The sequence below is a fragment of the Vulpes lagopus genome, chromosome 14, assembly GCF_018345385.1.
Source record: "Vulpes lagopus strain Blue_001 chromosome 14, ASM1834538v1, whole genome shotgun sequence".
NCBI lineage: Eukaryota > Metazoa > Chordata > Mammalia > Carnivora > Canidae > Vulpes > Vulpes lagopus.
This window is the reverse complement of record NC_054837.1, coordinates 8,868,474-8,883,177: the sequence shown is the minus strand read 5'-3', so window position 1 is coordinate 8,883,177 and position 14,704 is coordinate 8,868,474. Positions and strand designations below refer to the sequence as shown.

Below are 14,704 nucleotides of genomic sequence, written 5' to 3'. Positions count from 1 at the left end.
TAATAGAAGGAAACACACAAAAATATCAACTCAGTAAAGTGAGGACTTGAACTGAGGCAGGGGATGGCAAACTACAGCCCTCAGGCCAACTCTTGCCCTTCCCACTTGGTTTTTGTTTTTAAAGATTTTATTTATTTATTCATGAGACACACACACACAGAGAGGCAGAGACATAGGCAGAGGAAGAAGCAGGCTCCCTGTAGGTAGCCTGATGTGGAACTTGATCCCAGTACCCTGAGCTGGAGGCAGACGCTCGACCACTCAGGCGTCCCATTCTATTTGTTTTTTAAATAAAGTTTTATTGGAACACAGCCACAAATATGTATTGTCTGTGGCTGCTTTTAAGCTACAACAGCAGAGTTGAGACTGACGACTAAGAGAGATTAAATTACCTACACAGGCAAAAACATTTACTCCAGTCCTACAAACCAGACTTGTGAAGTGAGGTGACAGCTGCTACATAGGCAAACATACTGCACACCATCCTGAAAACACAGGAAGATGAAACAAACAGAGCTCTCTTACTGTGGTGCTGCTCCCTCTGCGGTCTTCCTTGTCCTAGAATCATTCCACTGAAATCTAGGAAGAAAAAGAAACTATTCCCATCGCTGAGTCCTGTCCCATCATTGGCCTACGTAACCAGGGCCAATCATCACTCTAATTAACCAAGGAAGATGAACCCACCAAACCAGGTTGGACACGGAAGCTAGGCCTGAGCCCTCCCCTCACCACCACCCCTGGATGGTCATGCAGGGTATCAAGTACCATTGTGCATATTCATTAGAGAGCCTCTTCAGAGTGCTCTGCAAGGAGGGACAACCCATATCCCCACCAAGGTCAGGCAGATGTCTGAGAGTCTTCCACTCTGAGGTGGGGAAGGGAAGAAGGGCCAGGGAAAGGAATTATGAACCCAGTGTTTGCTCTTCTCCACCTGCCACCACACACTGCAGTAAATCAATCAACCTAACCAGAAGGAAAGCCTTTGTTAAATGTAGAACACAGACAAAAGAGTCACAATGATGTATATTTTATAAAGGCTTCCAACCAAGATGGAGTCATAGGGATATATTTAACTGCCTACCTGAAACAAGGAAGTAAAAAAAAAAGTATAAAATATAAGAAAACACCAATTCTCCAGAAACTGACATCAAGCAACAAAGGACAGTGACCCCTGAGTCAGGGCACGTGTGAGGTGAGCCTTACTGTATCAAGAACATTTCCAGGAAAAAAAAAGAAAAAAAAAAGAACATTTCCAGGCTACAAAGCAGGGAGATATATTCCAGGGGGGTGTAGAAAACTTAGAGGTGAGTGGATGCAGCTAAAAATTGGGGGGAAATCAAAGCAGGTAACACTCACAGGACAGCTCCAAAGAGTCCTGGAGAAGAGAGAGCTGCACAAAAGTAAGACTCCAGAGATCCAGAGAGGACCCCCCGCAGCGAATGAAGGAAAGTACTGATCAGTGTGTGGTGTGAGTGGAAACCACCCGGGGCTAAGGAGAGAACCACACCAAAGGACAACAGGGAAACGATAATTGAAGTTCAGCAAGACCACAAAATGCCTGTTCTCAGGAGCCAGACTGGAAAAACTCATAACTTGTGGGGCACCGGGTCAAGTACTCAGAAGAGTCCTACCTCATTAGTGGAGAGAAAGAAACTCCAGACTAAATGCAGTCTAACAATAATTAAAAAGAAAGAGCCAAAGGGATCAAATTGTTTCCAAGTTACACCTAAAACAAAACTTGAGAATATTTATAGGAAGGCAAAAATACGCAGTAACCAAAAAAGGCAAAATTCACAAACTCTAGCATTCAATAAAAAAATTACCAGACATGCAGAGAAACAGGAAATCATGACCAAAATGAAAAAAAATTCAGACAAGACAGACTCAAAAAGGTAAAAATGATAAAGCACACAAAGACATCAAAGTTAAAATTGTGTCACAAATGCTCAAGAAGCTAGAGGAAAAATCAAACGTGTGCAGTAGATATGGAAGATTTTATGAAAGAAGCAAACCCAATGCCTAGAGATGAAAACTGCAAGGTACCTGCAAGGCATCCTGCAAGGAAGGCAGGATGACCAGATTCAGTTTCACAGAGGAAAAGATGAATGACTAGAAGACAATAATAGAAACTCTAAACTAAAACACACCAAAAGAAGGCTAGAAAAAAATGAACTGTGAGCTGTGTGATACACAGACTTAGGGCGGGGGCAGGAGGACAGACAAAATATTTGAAGAAACAGTGACAAAAAAAATTTCTCAATTTGATGAAAATCCACAGACTTAAGTCACTCAGTGAACTCCAAGCATAAGAAATAGAAAGAAAACTATTCCAAGGTACGTCACGATCAAATTGCTTAAAGCCAGAGATAAAGAGAAAAATCTTAAGGCTAGCCAGAGAAAAAAAGAGGTATTCCCCAAAGGAAAACAAACATGATGTGATGGCAGATTTCTCATTAGAAACAATACAAGCTGGAATATTGTGGAGTAACATTTTTAAGTTCTGAAAACAAACAAAAAATACTCAACCCAGAATTATCTGAAGCAAAAACATGGATCCTATACTGTGGGCTCAAAACATGGAAGGAGAACTTTAACAAGAACAGCACAAATAAAAAATGTTAAATAAAATCTTAAAAAAAAAAAAGAACACAAATGCTGGGAAGGGAGAAGCAGAGGCACACTATTTTAAGGCTCTTATGCTGAAAGTAATGTAGTCTGTCATGCAAAGGGCAACTGTAGGATGTTCAAGATGAATACCAAAAAGCTAGCATGAGAGTTTTAACAAATAACCCAATGAAGACAATAAAACGGAATAAAAACAGTCAATCCAGAAGAAGACAGAAAGAAAAAAGTCGAAACAAGCAGCACGAATAGAAAAAACACAAATGACAAAATGGCAGGATTGATTGATTGATTGATTGATTGATTTATAAAGATTTTATTTATTTATTCATGAGAATACACAGAGAGGAGAGAGAGTGAGGCAGAGACACAGGCAGAGGGAGATGCAGGCTCCATGCAGGGAGCCTGACATGGGACTCGATCCCAGGTCTCCAGGATCACTCCGTGGGCTGTAGGTGGCGCTAAACCGCTGAGCCACCAGGGCTGCCCTATAATGGCAGATTTTAATTAATTCTCCCTTATCAATAAACAGATGAGATGATCTAAAACACCCCAGTTAAAAGCAGAATTTGTCACATAGATTAAAAAAAAGTATCAGTTACATATTATCTAAAAGAAACCCACTTTATATAAGGATACATGTAGGTGAAAATAAAAGAATGGAAAAAGACATACCATGCTAACATTGATCAAAAGAAAGCTGGAGTAGCCAAATTAATATTACACAAAGTAAACTTCAGAGCAAATATCACCAGGAATAAAGGTCATTTAACAATGACAAAAGATAACGTAATGCTAAATGTTTATGCATCTATAGCAGACCTTTAAAATATCAAGGAAAAACTGCTATAACTAATAGACAAATTGCTATAACTAATAGACAAATTCACAACTAATTTCCATCCCCTCTCAACAGGTGATAGAAGAAGCAGACAGGAAATCAGCAAGGATACAGACAAGCTGAACAACACCAATCAACATTTCTAGAACTCCCAGCCAACATCAGCAGAATACATATATTCTTTCCATAAACATATCTAACACTTACCATAATAGCATTATGAGACATAATACAAGTTGCCAATAAATTTATAATGACTCAAAACACAGAGTATATTGTTTGGCCACAACAGAATTAAATTAAAAGTCAGTGACAGAAAGATCTGGAAAATACCCTGACTATATGGAAACAACTGACACACTTCCAAATAGCCTACGGGTCAAAGAAGAAATGAAAAAGGAAATTAGAAAGCATTTTAAATTGATGAAAATTTGTGGAATGCAACTAAAACAGTTCCCAGAGGCAAATGTACTCCATTAAACTCCTCTATCAGAGAAAAAGAAAGGTCTCAAATCAGGAATCTCAGTTTCTTCCTTAAGAAACTAGAAAACCAAAGCAAATGAAACCCAAAGCAAATGGCAGAAAAGAAATAATGAAGATCGGAGTGGAAATATAGAAAACAGGAATAGAAAAAATAATGAAAATAAAAGCTGTTTTTCTAGAAGATTAACAACATTAACAAACCTCTAGTCAAACTAGTCAGGAAAAAAATTAAGAACACAAAATATCACTATCAGAAGAGGGTGTCATCACTACAATTGTAGAGACATTAAAAAGGATAATAAGAAAAAATAAATAAAAAATAAATTTTAAAAAAGGATAATAAGGAATGGGAAAATAATAAGGCAATAGTACGAACAACTTTATATCAGTAATTTTGACAACTTAGATAAAATAAATTCCTTGGGGCAGCCTGGGTGGCTCAGTGGTTTAAGCGCCTGCCTGCCTTCCACCCAGGGCGTGATCCTGGAGTCCCAGGATCAAGTCCCACGTCAGACTCCCTGCATGGAGCCTGCTCCTCCCTCTGCCTGTGTCTCTGCCTCTCTCTCTCTGTGTCTATCATGAATAAATAAATAAAATCTTAAAAAATAATAAAATAAATTCCTTGAAAGGCACAAACTACCAACACTCACTCAAAAAGACATCAATAACCTGAATAACCTTATAACTATATAAGAAACTGAATTTTTAGTTAAAACCTCCACACAAAGAAAACTCCAGACCCAGGTAGCTTCACTGGAAAATTCTACCCATATTTAAGGAAGAATTAAGACCAATTCTATACAAAGCATTCCTGAAATTAAAATATTTAAAATTACCTTAACAACAGCATAAAAAAAAAAAGGAAATACTTAGGGATAAATCTAATGACAGATGTACAAGTCTTAATACACTGAGAATTACAGAATACTGATAAGAGAAACTTTTTAAAGACCTAAATACATGAGGCTCATAGATCAAAAAGACCAAAGTTGTTAAGATACCAATTCTAGGGGCACTCAGGTGGCATTAGGGGCATTAGGTCTAACAGCCAATTATTGGTTTCAGCTCAGGTCATGATCTCAGAGTCCTGGGATCGAGCCCTGCAGGGGGGCAGGGGGTGGAGGCTCCCTGCTCAGCAGGGGCATCTGCTTGACAATTCTGTCTCTCTCTCTCTCCCTCTGCTCCTCCCCTGCTCAAACTCTCGCTCTTTTTTTTTTTTTTTTTTTTTAAGATTTATCTACTTATTTGGGAGAGAAACAGACACAGATAACAAGAGAGCACAATCGAGGAGAAAGAGAAGCAGGCTTCCTGATGAGTAGGGAGCCCGACTGTGGGCTCGATCCCAGGACTCTGGGATCATGACTGAGCCAGAGGCAGACGCTTAACCTACTAAGCCACCCACGCACATCTCTCTCTCTAACAAATAAATAAATCTTAAAAAAAAAAAAAAAAAAAAAAAGATAACAGTTCTACCCACATCCATCAATGCAATCCAAGTCAATATGCCACCAGGCCTTTTGTAGAAATTGACAAAGTGACTTTAAAATTCAAATGAAAATGTGTTTTGTTTTGTTTTTTAAATTTTTTTTATTATTTATTTATGATAGTCATACAGAGAGAGAGAGAGAGAGAGAGAGAGAGAGAGGCAGAGACATAGGCAGAGGGAGAAGCAGGCTCCATGCACCAGGAGCCTGACGTGGGATTTGATCCCGAGTCTCCAGGATCGCGCCCTGGGCCAAAGGCAGGCGCCAAACCACTGCGCCACCCAGGGATCCCTTGTTTTTTTTTTTTTAAAGATCTTATTTATTTATTCATGAGAGGCACAGAGAGAGAGGCAGAGACACAGGGAGAGGGAGAAGCAGGCTCCACGCAGGGAGCCCAATGTGGGACTCGATCCTGGGACTCTAGGATCACACCTTGGGCTGAAGGTGGTGCTAAACCGCTGAGCCACCCAGGGATCCCAAAAAAGTTTTTTTTTTTTTTTAAAAGATTTTATTTATTTACTCATGAGAGACACAGAGAGGCGAGACATAGAGGGAGAAGCAGGTTCCCTGTGGGGAGCGTGATGTGGGACTCAATCCCAGGACCCCAGGACCACACCCTGAGCCAAAGGCAGGCGCTCAACCACTGGGCCACCCAGGCGTCCGAAAATGTGAAAGATTTAAAATACTCAAAAACAACTTTGAAAAGGAAAAACAAAGTTGGAAGATATATACTATTTGCCTTCAAGACTTATTATAAAGGTACAGTAATTAAGACAGTATGCCATAAGTATCAAAGACAGGCATCAAGATCAACACAACCAGGGTAGAGTCCAGAAATAGGCCCACATATGTGGGAAAATGATTTACAACCAAGGTACAAAGGCAATTCCCTGGAGAAAGAACAATCCTTTCGACAAATGGTCCTGGGACTAGATATCCATCAAGAAATAAAGAAAGAAGGGATCCCTGGGTGGCGCAGCGGTTTGGCGCCTGCCTTTGGCCCAGGGCGCGATCCTGGAGACCCGGGATCGAATCCCACGTCGGGCTCCCGGTGCATGGAGCCTGCTTCTCCCTCTGCCTGTGTCTCTGGCTCTGTCTCTGCCTGTGTCTCTGGCTCTGGCTCTCCTTCTATCTCTCAAGAATAAATAAATTAAAAAAAAAAAAAAAAGAAATAAAGAAAGAAGAAAGAGGGCAGCCACGGTGGCCCGGGGTTTAGTGCCACCTTCAGCCCGGGGCGTGATCCTGGAGACCCGAGATCGAGTTCTGCATCGGGCTCCCTGCATGGAGCCTGCTTCTCCCTCTCCCTGTGTCTCTGCCTCTCTCTGTGTGTCGTCTCTCATGAATAAATAAAATCTTTAAAAAAGGAAGAAGAAGAAAGGAGAAGAAGAAAAAAGAAAGAATTCGGATCCATTCTTTATACCAAAAACTAACCCAAAATAGATCAGAGACCTAAAACTATAAAATTTTTATAAGAAAACATAGGAGAGGGATCCCTGGGTGGCTCAGTGGTTTAGCGCCTGCCTTTGGCCTAGGGCATGATCCTGGAGACCCAGGAGTCCTGGGATCGAGTCCTACCATCAGGCTCCCTGCATGGAACCCGCTTCTCCCTGTGCCTGTGTCTCTGCCTCTCTCTCTCTCTGTATGTCTCTCATGAATAAATAAATAAAATCTTTAAAAAAAAAAAAAAAAGAAAACATAGGAGAAAAATCTTTGTGACCTCGAGCTAGGCAAAGATTTCTTAGATACATATAGCCAAAGTACAATCTATAAAAGAGAAGTTGATAAACTTCATCAAAATTGAGAACTTTTCTTCTCCAAAGACACTGTTAAGAGAATGAAAAGACAACTCACATAGTATGAGAAAACATTTGTAAATTAAATATGTGATAAAGGGCCTGTGTCCAGAATATATAAAGAACCTTCGAATTTCAATACCAAAAAAACAACCCACTCAATTTTAAAGTGGCAAACTATTTTAAAGGATATTTAACCAAAGAAGACACACAGATGGCACATAAGCACATAAAAGACACTCAACATTAGTCATTAAGGAAATGCAAATTAAAACCATAATGAGATACAATTACATACTTATTAGAATGGCCAAAATTAAAAAGAATGATGATATCAAGTGTTGGCAAGTATGAGAAGTAACTGGAACCCTGCTACATTGCTAGTGGGAATATCAAATTGTACTACTTTGGAAAACAATTTGACAGTTTGTAAAAGCTGAATATACACCCATATGACCCAGTCATTCCAATTCCAGGTATTTACCCAAGAGGAATGAAAGTTACATGTCCATTAAAAGAGTAATTTTATTTATAACAGCCAAAAGCTGGAAATCCAAATGCCCAAAATAAGTGAATGAATAAACAAATCACAGTACAGCCACACAGTGGACTACTTACTCAGCAATTAAATAGAATGAGCCATTGATACATGTAAAAACATGTTTAGAAAAAAATAAAAAATATATATAAAGCAGCCAGCTACAGAGTTTATGCCAAACCCTGCTGTCTTAAAGTGTAAGTATAGGGATAAATCTTTATCCTCCACTCCATACCCAACACCCAGCACAAGGTAGGGTGAGGGGAGGACTCATTAATGTCAGATGAACTGACATCAAAGATCTTCCTCTATTCTTGAAGTCTATAACAAAGTATCAATAGTTCTCTGACATCGCCCTGGGGAAGGTTCTCTCCCTTTCTGACTCACCTGTAGCATAGGGGCTCTTCTGACAGCAATCCAATGTGTAAGTCACTGGTTAATACATGTGAATCACTCATTCAAAAAATATTTACCAAGCTCCACTTTGTGCCAGGCAACTTTCCTGGGCCACAGTGGTAAACAAAGCAGGTAGACTCGGGACATGACAGAGCTTGCCTTGTGTGGTGGGGGACCGACACACAGTCAGTCGCTTGGTAAGTCAGCCAGCAATTCTGATGAGTCTCATTGCCATAACTCGAGCTGCAAATCAACATTCCTTTTCCCTTTCTTCCTCAATATCCTCTCAAGTCCCTTTGTAAAGCATCCAGCATAATTTCTGCCACATCTAAAGTTGCTCAAAAATAGTCACCCCCTCTTCCCACCACTGGCTTTGCCAAGGTCCTGCCCCAAACCTTTTCTTATGATGCCTGTCTCCTGGCTATCAAATGGGAGACACAGGCAGGCCTTCCTAGCCAAGGGATTGCTGACACTTTTCAAAATAATCCATGCCCTAACCACATGCAAGGCCACAGAACCAAAATGAGAACTTCTCACTAAGCAGTTCTCACATGTTTTTATTGCCAAATCCCTTTAAGCACTTAAAATTTCTGAGGACCCCAGAGAACTTTAGTTTATGTGGGTTATATCTATCAACATATACTGTATTAGAAATTAAAACAGAAATTTTATAAGTAGCAGGTTCCAAATGTACACTCCAAAGGTAAAAACACATATGATCCAGAAATTCCACTCCTAGCTATATGTTCAAAAGGAATGAAGACAGGGACTCAGGAAGATGCCTATACACTGATGCTCAGAGCAACATTACTCACAATAGCCAAGAGGTAGAAACAACCCAAGCATTTACCAACAGATGAATGGATAAACATGTGGTATATCTATTCAATGGAATATTATCAGGTCCTAAAAAGGAATGAAATTCTGAAACATGCTATAATGAGGATGGACCTTGAGGACTTTATGCTCAGTGAAACAAACCAGACACAAAAGGACAAATAATGTATGATTCCACGTATATGAGGTCCCCTAGAGGAGTCAAATTCAGACATAGAAAGGAGCACAGAGGTTACTAGGGCCTAGGGGGAGGAGGAATGGAGAACTGTTTGATGGGGACAGAGTTTAGGTCCTGGAAGATGAAAAGAATTCTGGAGAGGGATGGTGTTGACAGTGGCACAGCAGAGTCAAAGTACTTAATACCGGTGAAACATACACTTAAAAATGGTTAAAGTGGTAAATTTTATGTTATGTGGATTTTATCACAACTTAAAAAATCCTTTAAAAAAGAGAGAAAAACAGGGAGACAGGAGGAGAAAGAATCCCAAGCACACAACCCATTAGCCATCAATCACTTGTCAAGTGGCCTCTGGCAATGCTATCGCACACTCCGGTGAGAGAATGAAAGAGGCAAATGACTCCTTGCTATTATTATGAAATGATTTTGACCTCGCAGAGCCCCCTCAGACCCCAGCCACACCTGGAGAGCTACTAGTGCTTTATTTAAAGTATGCAAAGTTTGGGAATTAGAGAATTCGAGCCCTGCAGAAATTTGGAAGCCTCTGCCTCACAGATTCTTTCTCTGGATTCAATTTCTTCTTTGTCAGCAAGCCTCGGCCTCATTTTAAATTATGTAAGCTGAGCTGTCTCAAATTACCGTGTGAAATGTAGTATGCAGACTCTAATTGTTTGGAATTGAGTTCTCCTAACATCTGCCCAGAGAGAAATAGAGGAAGATGGGGAACAGCGGTAGCACACATGTCCATGTGTGCTGGACAGGAAATAAAAAATCTCCAGCCAGGAAACGCAGGAGAGAACTCTATCCCATCTCCTCCCATGGCCCCCAGCCCACTCGGATGGTCTGCAGACAGCAGAGAGAGGGGCATCCTCAGATGCAGCCCTCCATGCCTTCCTGGAGCGCTCTTCCAGGCACTAGGAGGCCCCAGTCTCCCCGCAGGCTCACTCCCAGGGGGCAGCGCATCCTCTGTCAGACGGCCCAGATGTTCTTCCCTGGAAAGAGCAACAGCTTCTCTTTGGAGGATGCTGTCCCCTGGGTCTCATTCCACCCACTACCCAGGGCAGGGCTGGGAGAGGGATGTTTCTCCAGCACCACACTACACACCAGCAGCAGATGGGAGAGTATCTGAAAATAAGGACTGGCTGAGCCCTGCCATGCAAGTGACAGGACAGGTCTGGAAGAATGGTTCCTGTGGGATGCTGTCAAGCACCATGTTGGGAACTTGGTGTTCCTGGCTGGAACGCGGGCCAGCCATGTCTGCTCTGGACACCCTCAGGAGGGCACAAAAACCCACTGTCGACAACACAGATCACTAAAATACAAAACACAGGGCATACCTGTTAAGAGTGCCTTTTGAGGTGGAATTACCTGTGTCCTCAGGTAAGAGGATAAGAATAAGGGGCTTGCAAGAGCCCTCAGGATGGGCAGCACATGCACCACCAGATGCCATAGGGCCATCTGCTACAGGCCAAGGGTACAGCCTGGATAAGTGCCACCAACACAGGTAAGAAGCTCTCTGCTTAGCTGGGGCTCAGCATGGGATTAGACCAAGCTGGTCTCACAGATGTCCAATGGCTCCAGGACTGGATGCTGCAGGCAGTGGAGACCATCAGAACAACGAGCAGCAGCAGGACAGAGAATGGATCTGGGAGGGCAGAACCAGGAGATGCAGACAGCATTACTAGGCATTGAGAACAATGGTTCCCAGGAGATCATTCTAGAAAAAAACCATGATTATATTATAAACGCATTCCCTGCTCTACAGTGTTCTAAATGCCATTTGTCATTTCATGAGGTGAAGGGCATCTCTATCCAGCCTTCCCCCAACGACCCCTCCATTCAGGTTCTTGGGATCCCTGGCTCAGCAGTCCCTATGGTTCCCCCTGCAACCCTGTCAGCCCTTTGCCAGTGGCTGTCACTTCACGGCATCAATGAGATTGCATGTAACCTCCCTCCCTGCTTCCTGGCACAATGTGGCAACTCATGGTTGCTGAACAGTTTCATGTATTCTGCTCTTTGGAACGACTCTGTGAGGCCCTCTGAAGCAGCAAATGCTCTCTGAGGGACCCACCTGGAGAAAGGAAGGATGCGAGCAGGGAGCTGGGACCAGGGGCTTCTGCACAACACAAGTCTGCCGTGGAGCTCAGCAGCGAAGCCCAGTTAAGGATGCTGTTAATGGGAGACCTGAGCACCCCTTGGCTCTGGCAGGCATCAGAGTTACAGCAGGAAGGACACAACATCTGAACGTCACACTGCAAGGAGCTCAAAGACCAGTTGGCCCCATGATTTGCACACATGAGGTCCTAGTATCCAAGGGGGGAGAGGGCTATGTATGGTTCCATGAAGACTACAGTATATTAGTTTTACCAGAAAAAAATTAAATTAGGAAGGCCAGAGACTGCTACATTTACCAGAAAACCTATCTATGGGCAGCCTGGGTGGCTCAGCGGTTTAGCGCCACCTCTGGCCCGGGGTGTGATCCTGGAGCCCTGGGATTGAGTCCCACGTCAGGCTCCCTGCATGGAGCCTGCTTCTCCCTCTGCCTGTGTCTCTGCCTCTCTCTCTGTGTGTTTCTCACGAATAAATAAATAAACAATTTAAAAAAAAGAAAACACATCTAATCCAGTAAACTCACTCACTTCACAAAAGGACTGACGCACCTGCTCCATGTCCTATCACAAGTCAACAGTAGCAGAACAAGAACCTTTTGCCCAGATCTATATCCCAAAGCCAGCTTGGCTAAGTGGGAATCAGGACTCAGGTCGGGAATCATAGCCACCCCCAACAGGATGCCTTGCATTCTGATTTGGGGCGTGGCTAACCCATCCTTCCTCAGAGGGCTGAATCCAAACTTTCCAACTCTGACCCATTTTCTCTTTAAGACAGAAAACACAGGACTTATGAAACACAGTGCCTCTGTGGAGGTCAGCAATACAAACCCTCAGGGACAAGGACTCTCTGACTGCTTGATAGGGACCTGCAAGCCCAGGAATGTACCAAAATACTGTAGGTTTGAAATAAAGCCAAAATTCTTAAATATGCCTTCTCAAATGCCAGTTGCTCCCAGTCACTGTGACCACCAAGCCCATTTCCAAACAGCCCTGGGGCAGGAGGAGAATCACTGAGAATCACTCTCAGTCAGCCCCCACATGGGAGGGGGGACTCATCTGAATGCGGAGTCTGAGCAAGGACATCTCCTACTGCCCTGTCACCTACCTGCCCCATATAGGCAGGGGACCCAGCTCTGCTGTGACACCTACTGAGGGCTGCGGAGCACTGCCCATGCTCAGGGGAAGCCACTTTCTCTTATCAGCCAAGGAATCACAAGGTTGATGCAAGAGACCATGACACCAGAACAAAGTGACAAGGCCCATACTTCAGTATTTATTTTTTATAGGTCACAAGCATTTTCTACATCCAGGAGATGAAATGACCATCACTCACTATATCTTCTATCCTCAGATACTCCTCAGCTGGGACACTGGCTCATCTGCCTTGACTTGTTTTCTGGCGTCTCCTTAGGGTAGATGTTTGGAGAAGAAGGTCCTGCTTGAAGTAAGTTATCTTAGAAGAGGAGGGGGAGGCCCAAAGGAAAAGGATGTGACTGGACAAGATGAAAGAGGAAGGAGAGGCAGGTTCACCAAGCATCTCTATTAAATGAATGACACTTTGAAGAAAAGAACAGCAACCAGCAGTCAGTCTATATTTTATGGAGGTTGGAGTTTGGGAGGGTTTATTTATTTATTTATTTATTTATTTATTTATTTATTTATTTTTTAAATTTTTATTTATTTATTCATGAAAGACACAGAGAGAGGCAGAGACAAAGGTAGAGGTAGAAGCAGGTTCCATGCAGGGAGCCTGATGTGGGACTTGATCCCGGGTCTCCAGGATCACACCCCAGGCTGAAGGAGGCACTAAACCGCTGAGCCACCGGGGCTGCCCGTTTGGGAGGGTTTAAATGTGGGAATAAGACCAGGGCAAGAGGGTGGGGTAGAGCTGGAATAATAGCTATCTCCCATCTGATGTAACATCCATTTGCTGTTTCATTCACCACTCACACCACACTTGGATGACAACCATAGTACAGTATAACCAGTACTTTGCAAGAGAAACAGCTGGAGCAAGATCAGATTCTTGTATGTTCATTGTGCCAGTGTATCAAAGGCCTCAAATATATTATTTAAATCCTTAAGACAAACTTATTAGCATATAGCATAGCCTTGTGCCTCCTGTGGGCCAGGCACTATGCTAGACGCAAGCAAGAAGAGAGGAATGATAAATACAAGGTCTTTGCCTTGACAGAGCTCAAAGTCTAAAAAGGAAGGAGAAGATCTCTACTACCTCAGGACAGCAAAGAGTTGTCACAGAAACACAAAGTGTAACCATAAAAGAAAAAAAACTGAGGGGATCCCTGGGTGGCTCAGAGGTTTAGCGCCTGCCTTCAGTCCACGGTGTGATCCTGGAGTCCCGGGATCGAGTCCCACATCGGGCTCCCGGCATGGAGCCTGCTGCTCCCTCTCTGCCTGTTTGCCTCTCTCTCTGTGTGTCTTTCATGAATAAATGAATAAAATCTTTAAAAAATAAAAATAAAAAACTGATACAGGAGCCTGGATGGTTCAGCAATTGAGCATCTGCCTTTGACTCAGGGCATAATCCCAGAGTCCGGGATGGAGTCCCTCATCAGGCTCCTGTGGGGAGGCTGCTTCTCCCTCTGCCTATGTCTCTGCTTCTCTCTCTCTCATACACAAACACACACACACACACACACACACGAATAAATAAATAAAATCTTTAAAAAGGAAAAAACTGATAAACTTCAAAATTTAAAACTTTGATCAGGGTATCCCTGATGGCTTAGTGGTTTAGGACTGCCTTCAGCCCAGGGCGTGATCCTGGCAGATCTCCCTCTGCCTGTGTCTCTGTCTGTGTGTGTGTGTGTGTGTATGTCTCATGAATAAATAAATAAAATATTTAAAATCAAATAAAATAAAACTTGGATCAAAGGATCAAAACTGTGGTAAAGGTACATAGATCAAAGCACTAAAATACAGAGCCCAGAAGTAGACCCATACAAATGTGGCCAATTGATGTTTGATAAAGGTGTAAAGACAATACAATGGAAAAAAAGAATCTCTCAAGTGGTAGTGGAACAACTGGACATACACATATCAAAAGCTGGATCTGGATCCATACCTCACATTGGATATAGAAATTAACTCAAAACAGACCAAAGACTTACATGTAAAACCTAATACTAAAACTTCTGGCAGAAAAAAATAAAACCTTTGTGAACCTGGGTTAGGCAAAGTGCTTACATACATCTCCAAAAGCATGATCTATAAAAAAAAATAATAATGTTGTAAACTGAAATTCATAAAAAAAAAATCAGTGGTTGCCAGGTAGAAACCTGGTAGGGAGGTAGGGAGAGGCGCTGACTACAAAGTGGCAGCATGAAGCAATTTTGGGGTGATGGAACTATGCTCTGCATTTTCAGTGTGGGACTGGTTATAGGACCATATACGTTTGTCA

General features: G+C 42.5%; 1 protein-coding gene across 3 annotated transcripts in view; it reads right to left on the bottom strand.

The window, feature by feature from the left end:
• DGCR2 (DiGeorge syndrome critical region gene 2) overlaps positions 1 to 14,704 on the bottom strand; it is a 90,169-nt gene that overhangs the window by 59,394 nt on the left and 16,071 nt on the right. The window contains exon 1 of one of the 3 annotated variants that reach the window (XM_041728703.1): positions 526 to 583. The exons of the other annotated variants lie outside the window; for them this stretch is intronic. Within the exon in view, the coding sequence (XP_041584637.1) occupies positions 526 to 568 (43 nt within the window). The 5' untranslated portion in view covers positions 569 to 583. Of the gene's footprint in view, positions 1 to 525; positions 584 to 14,704 lie in introns of those variants that run through there. 3 annotated transcript variants of the gene reach the window in all.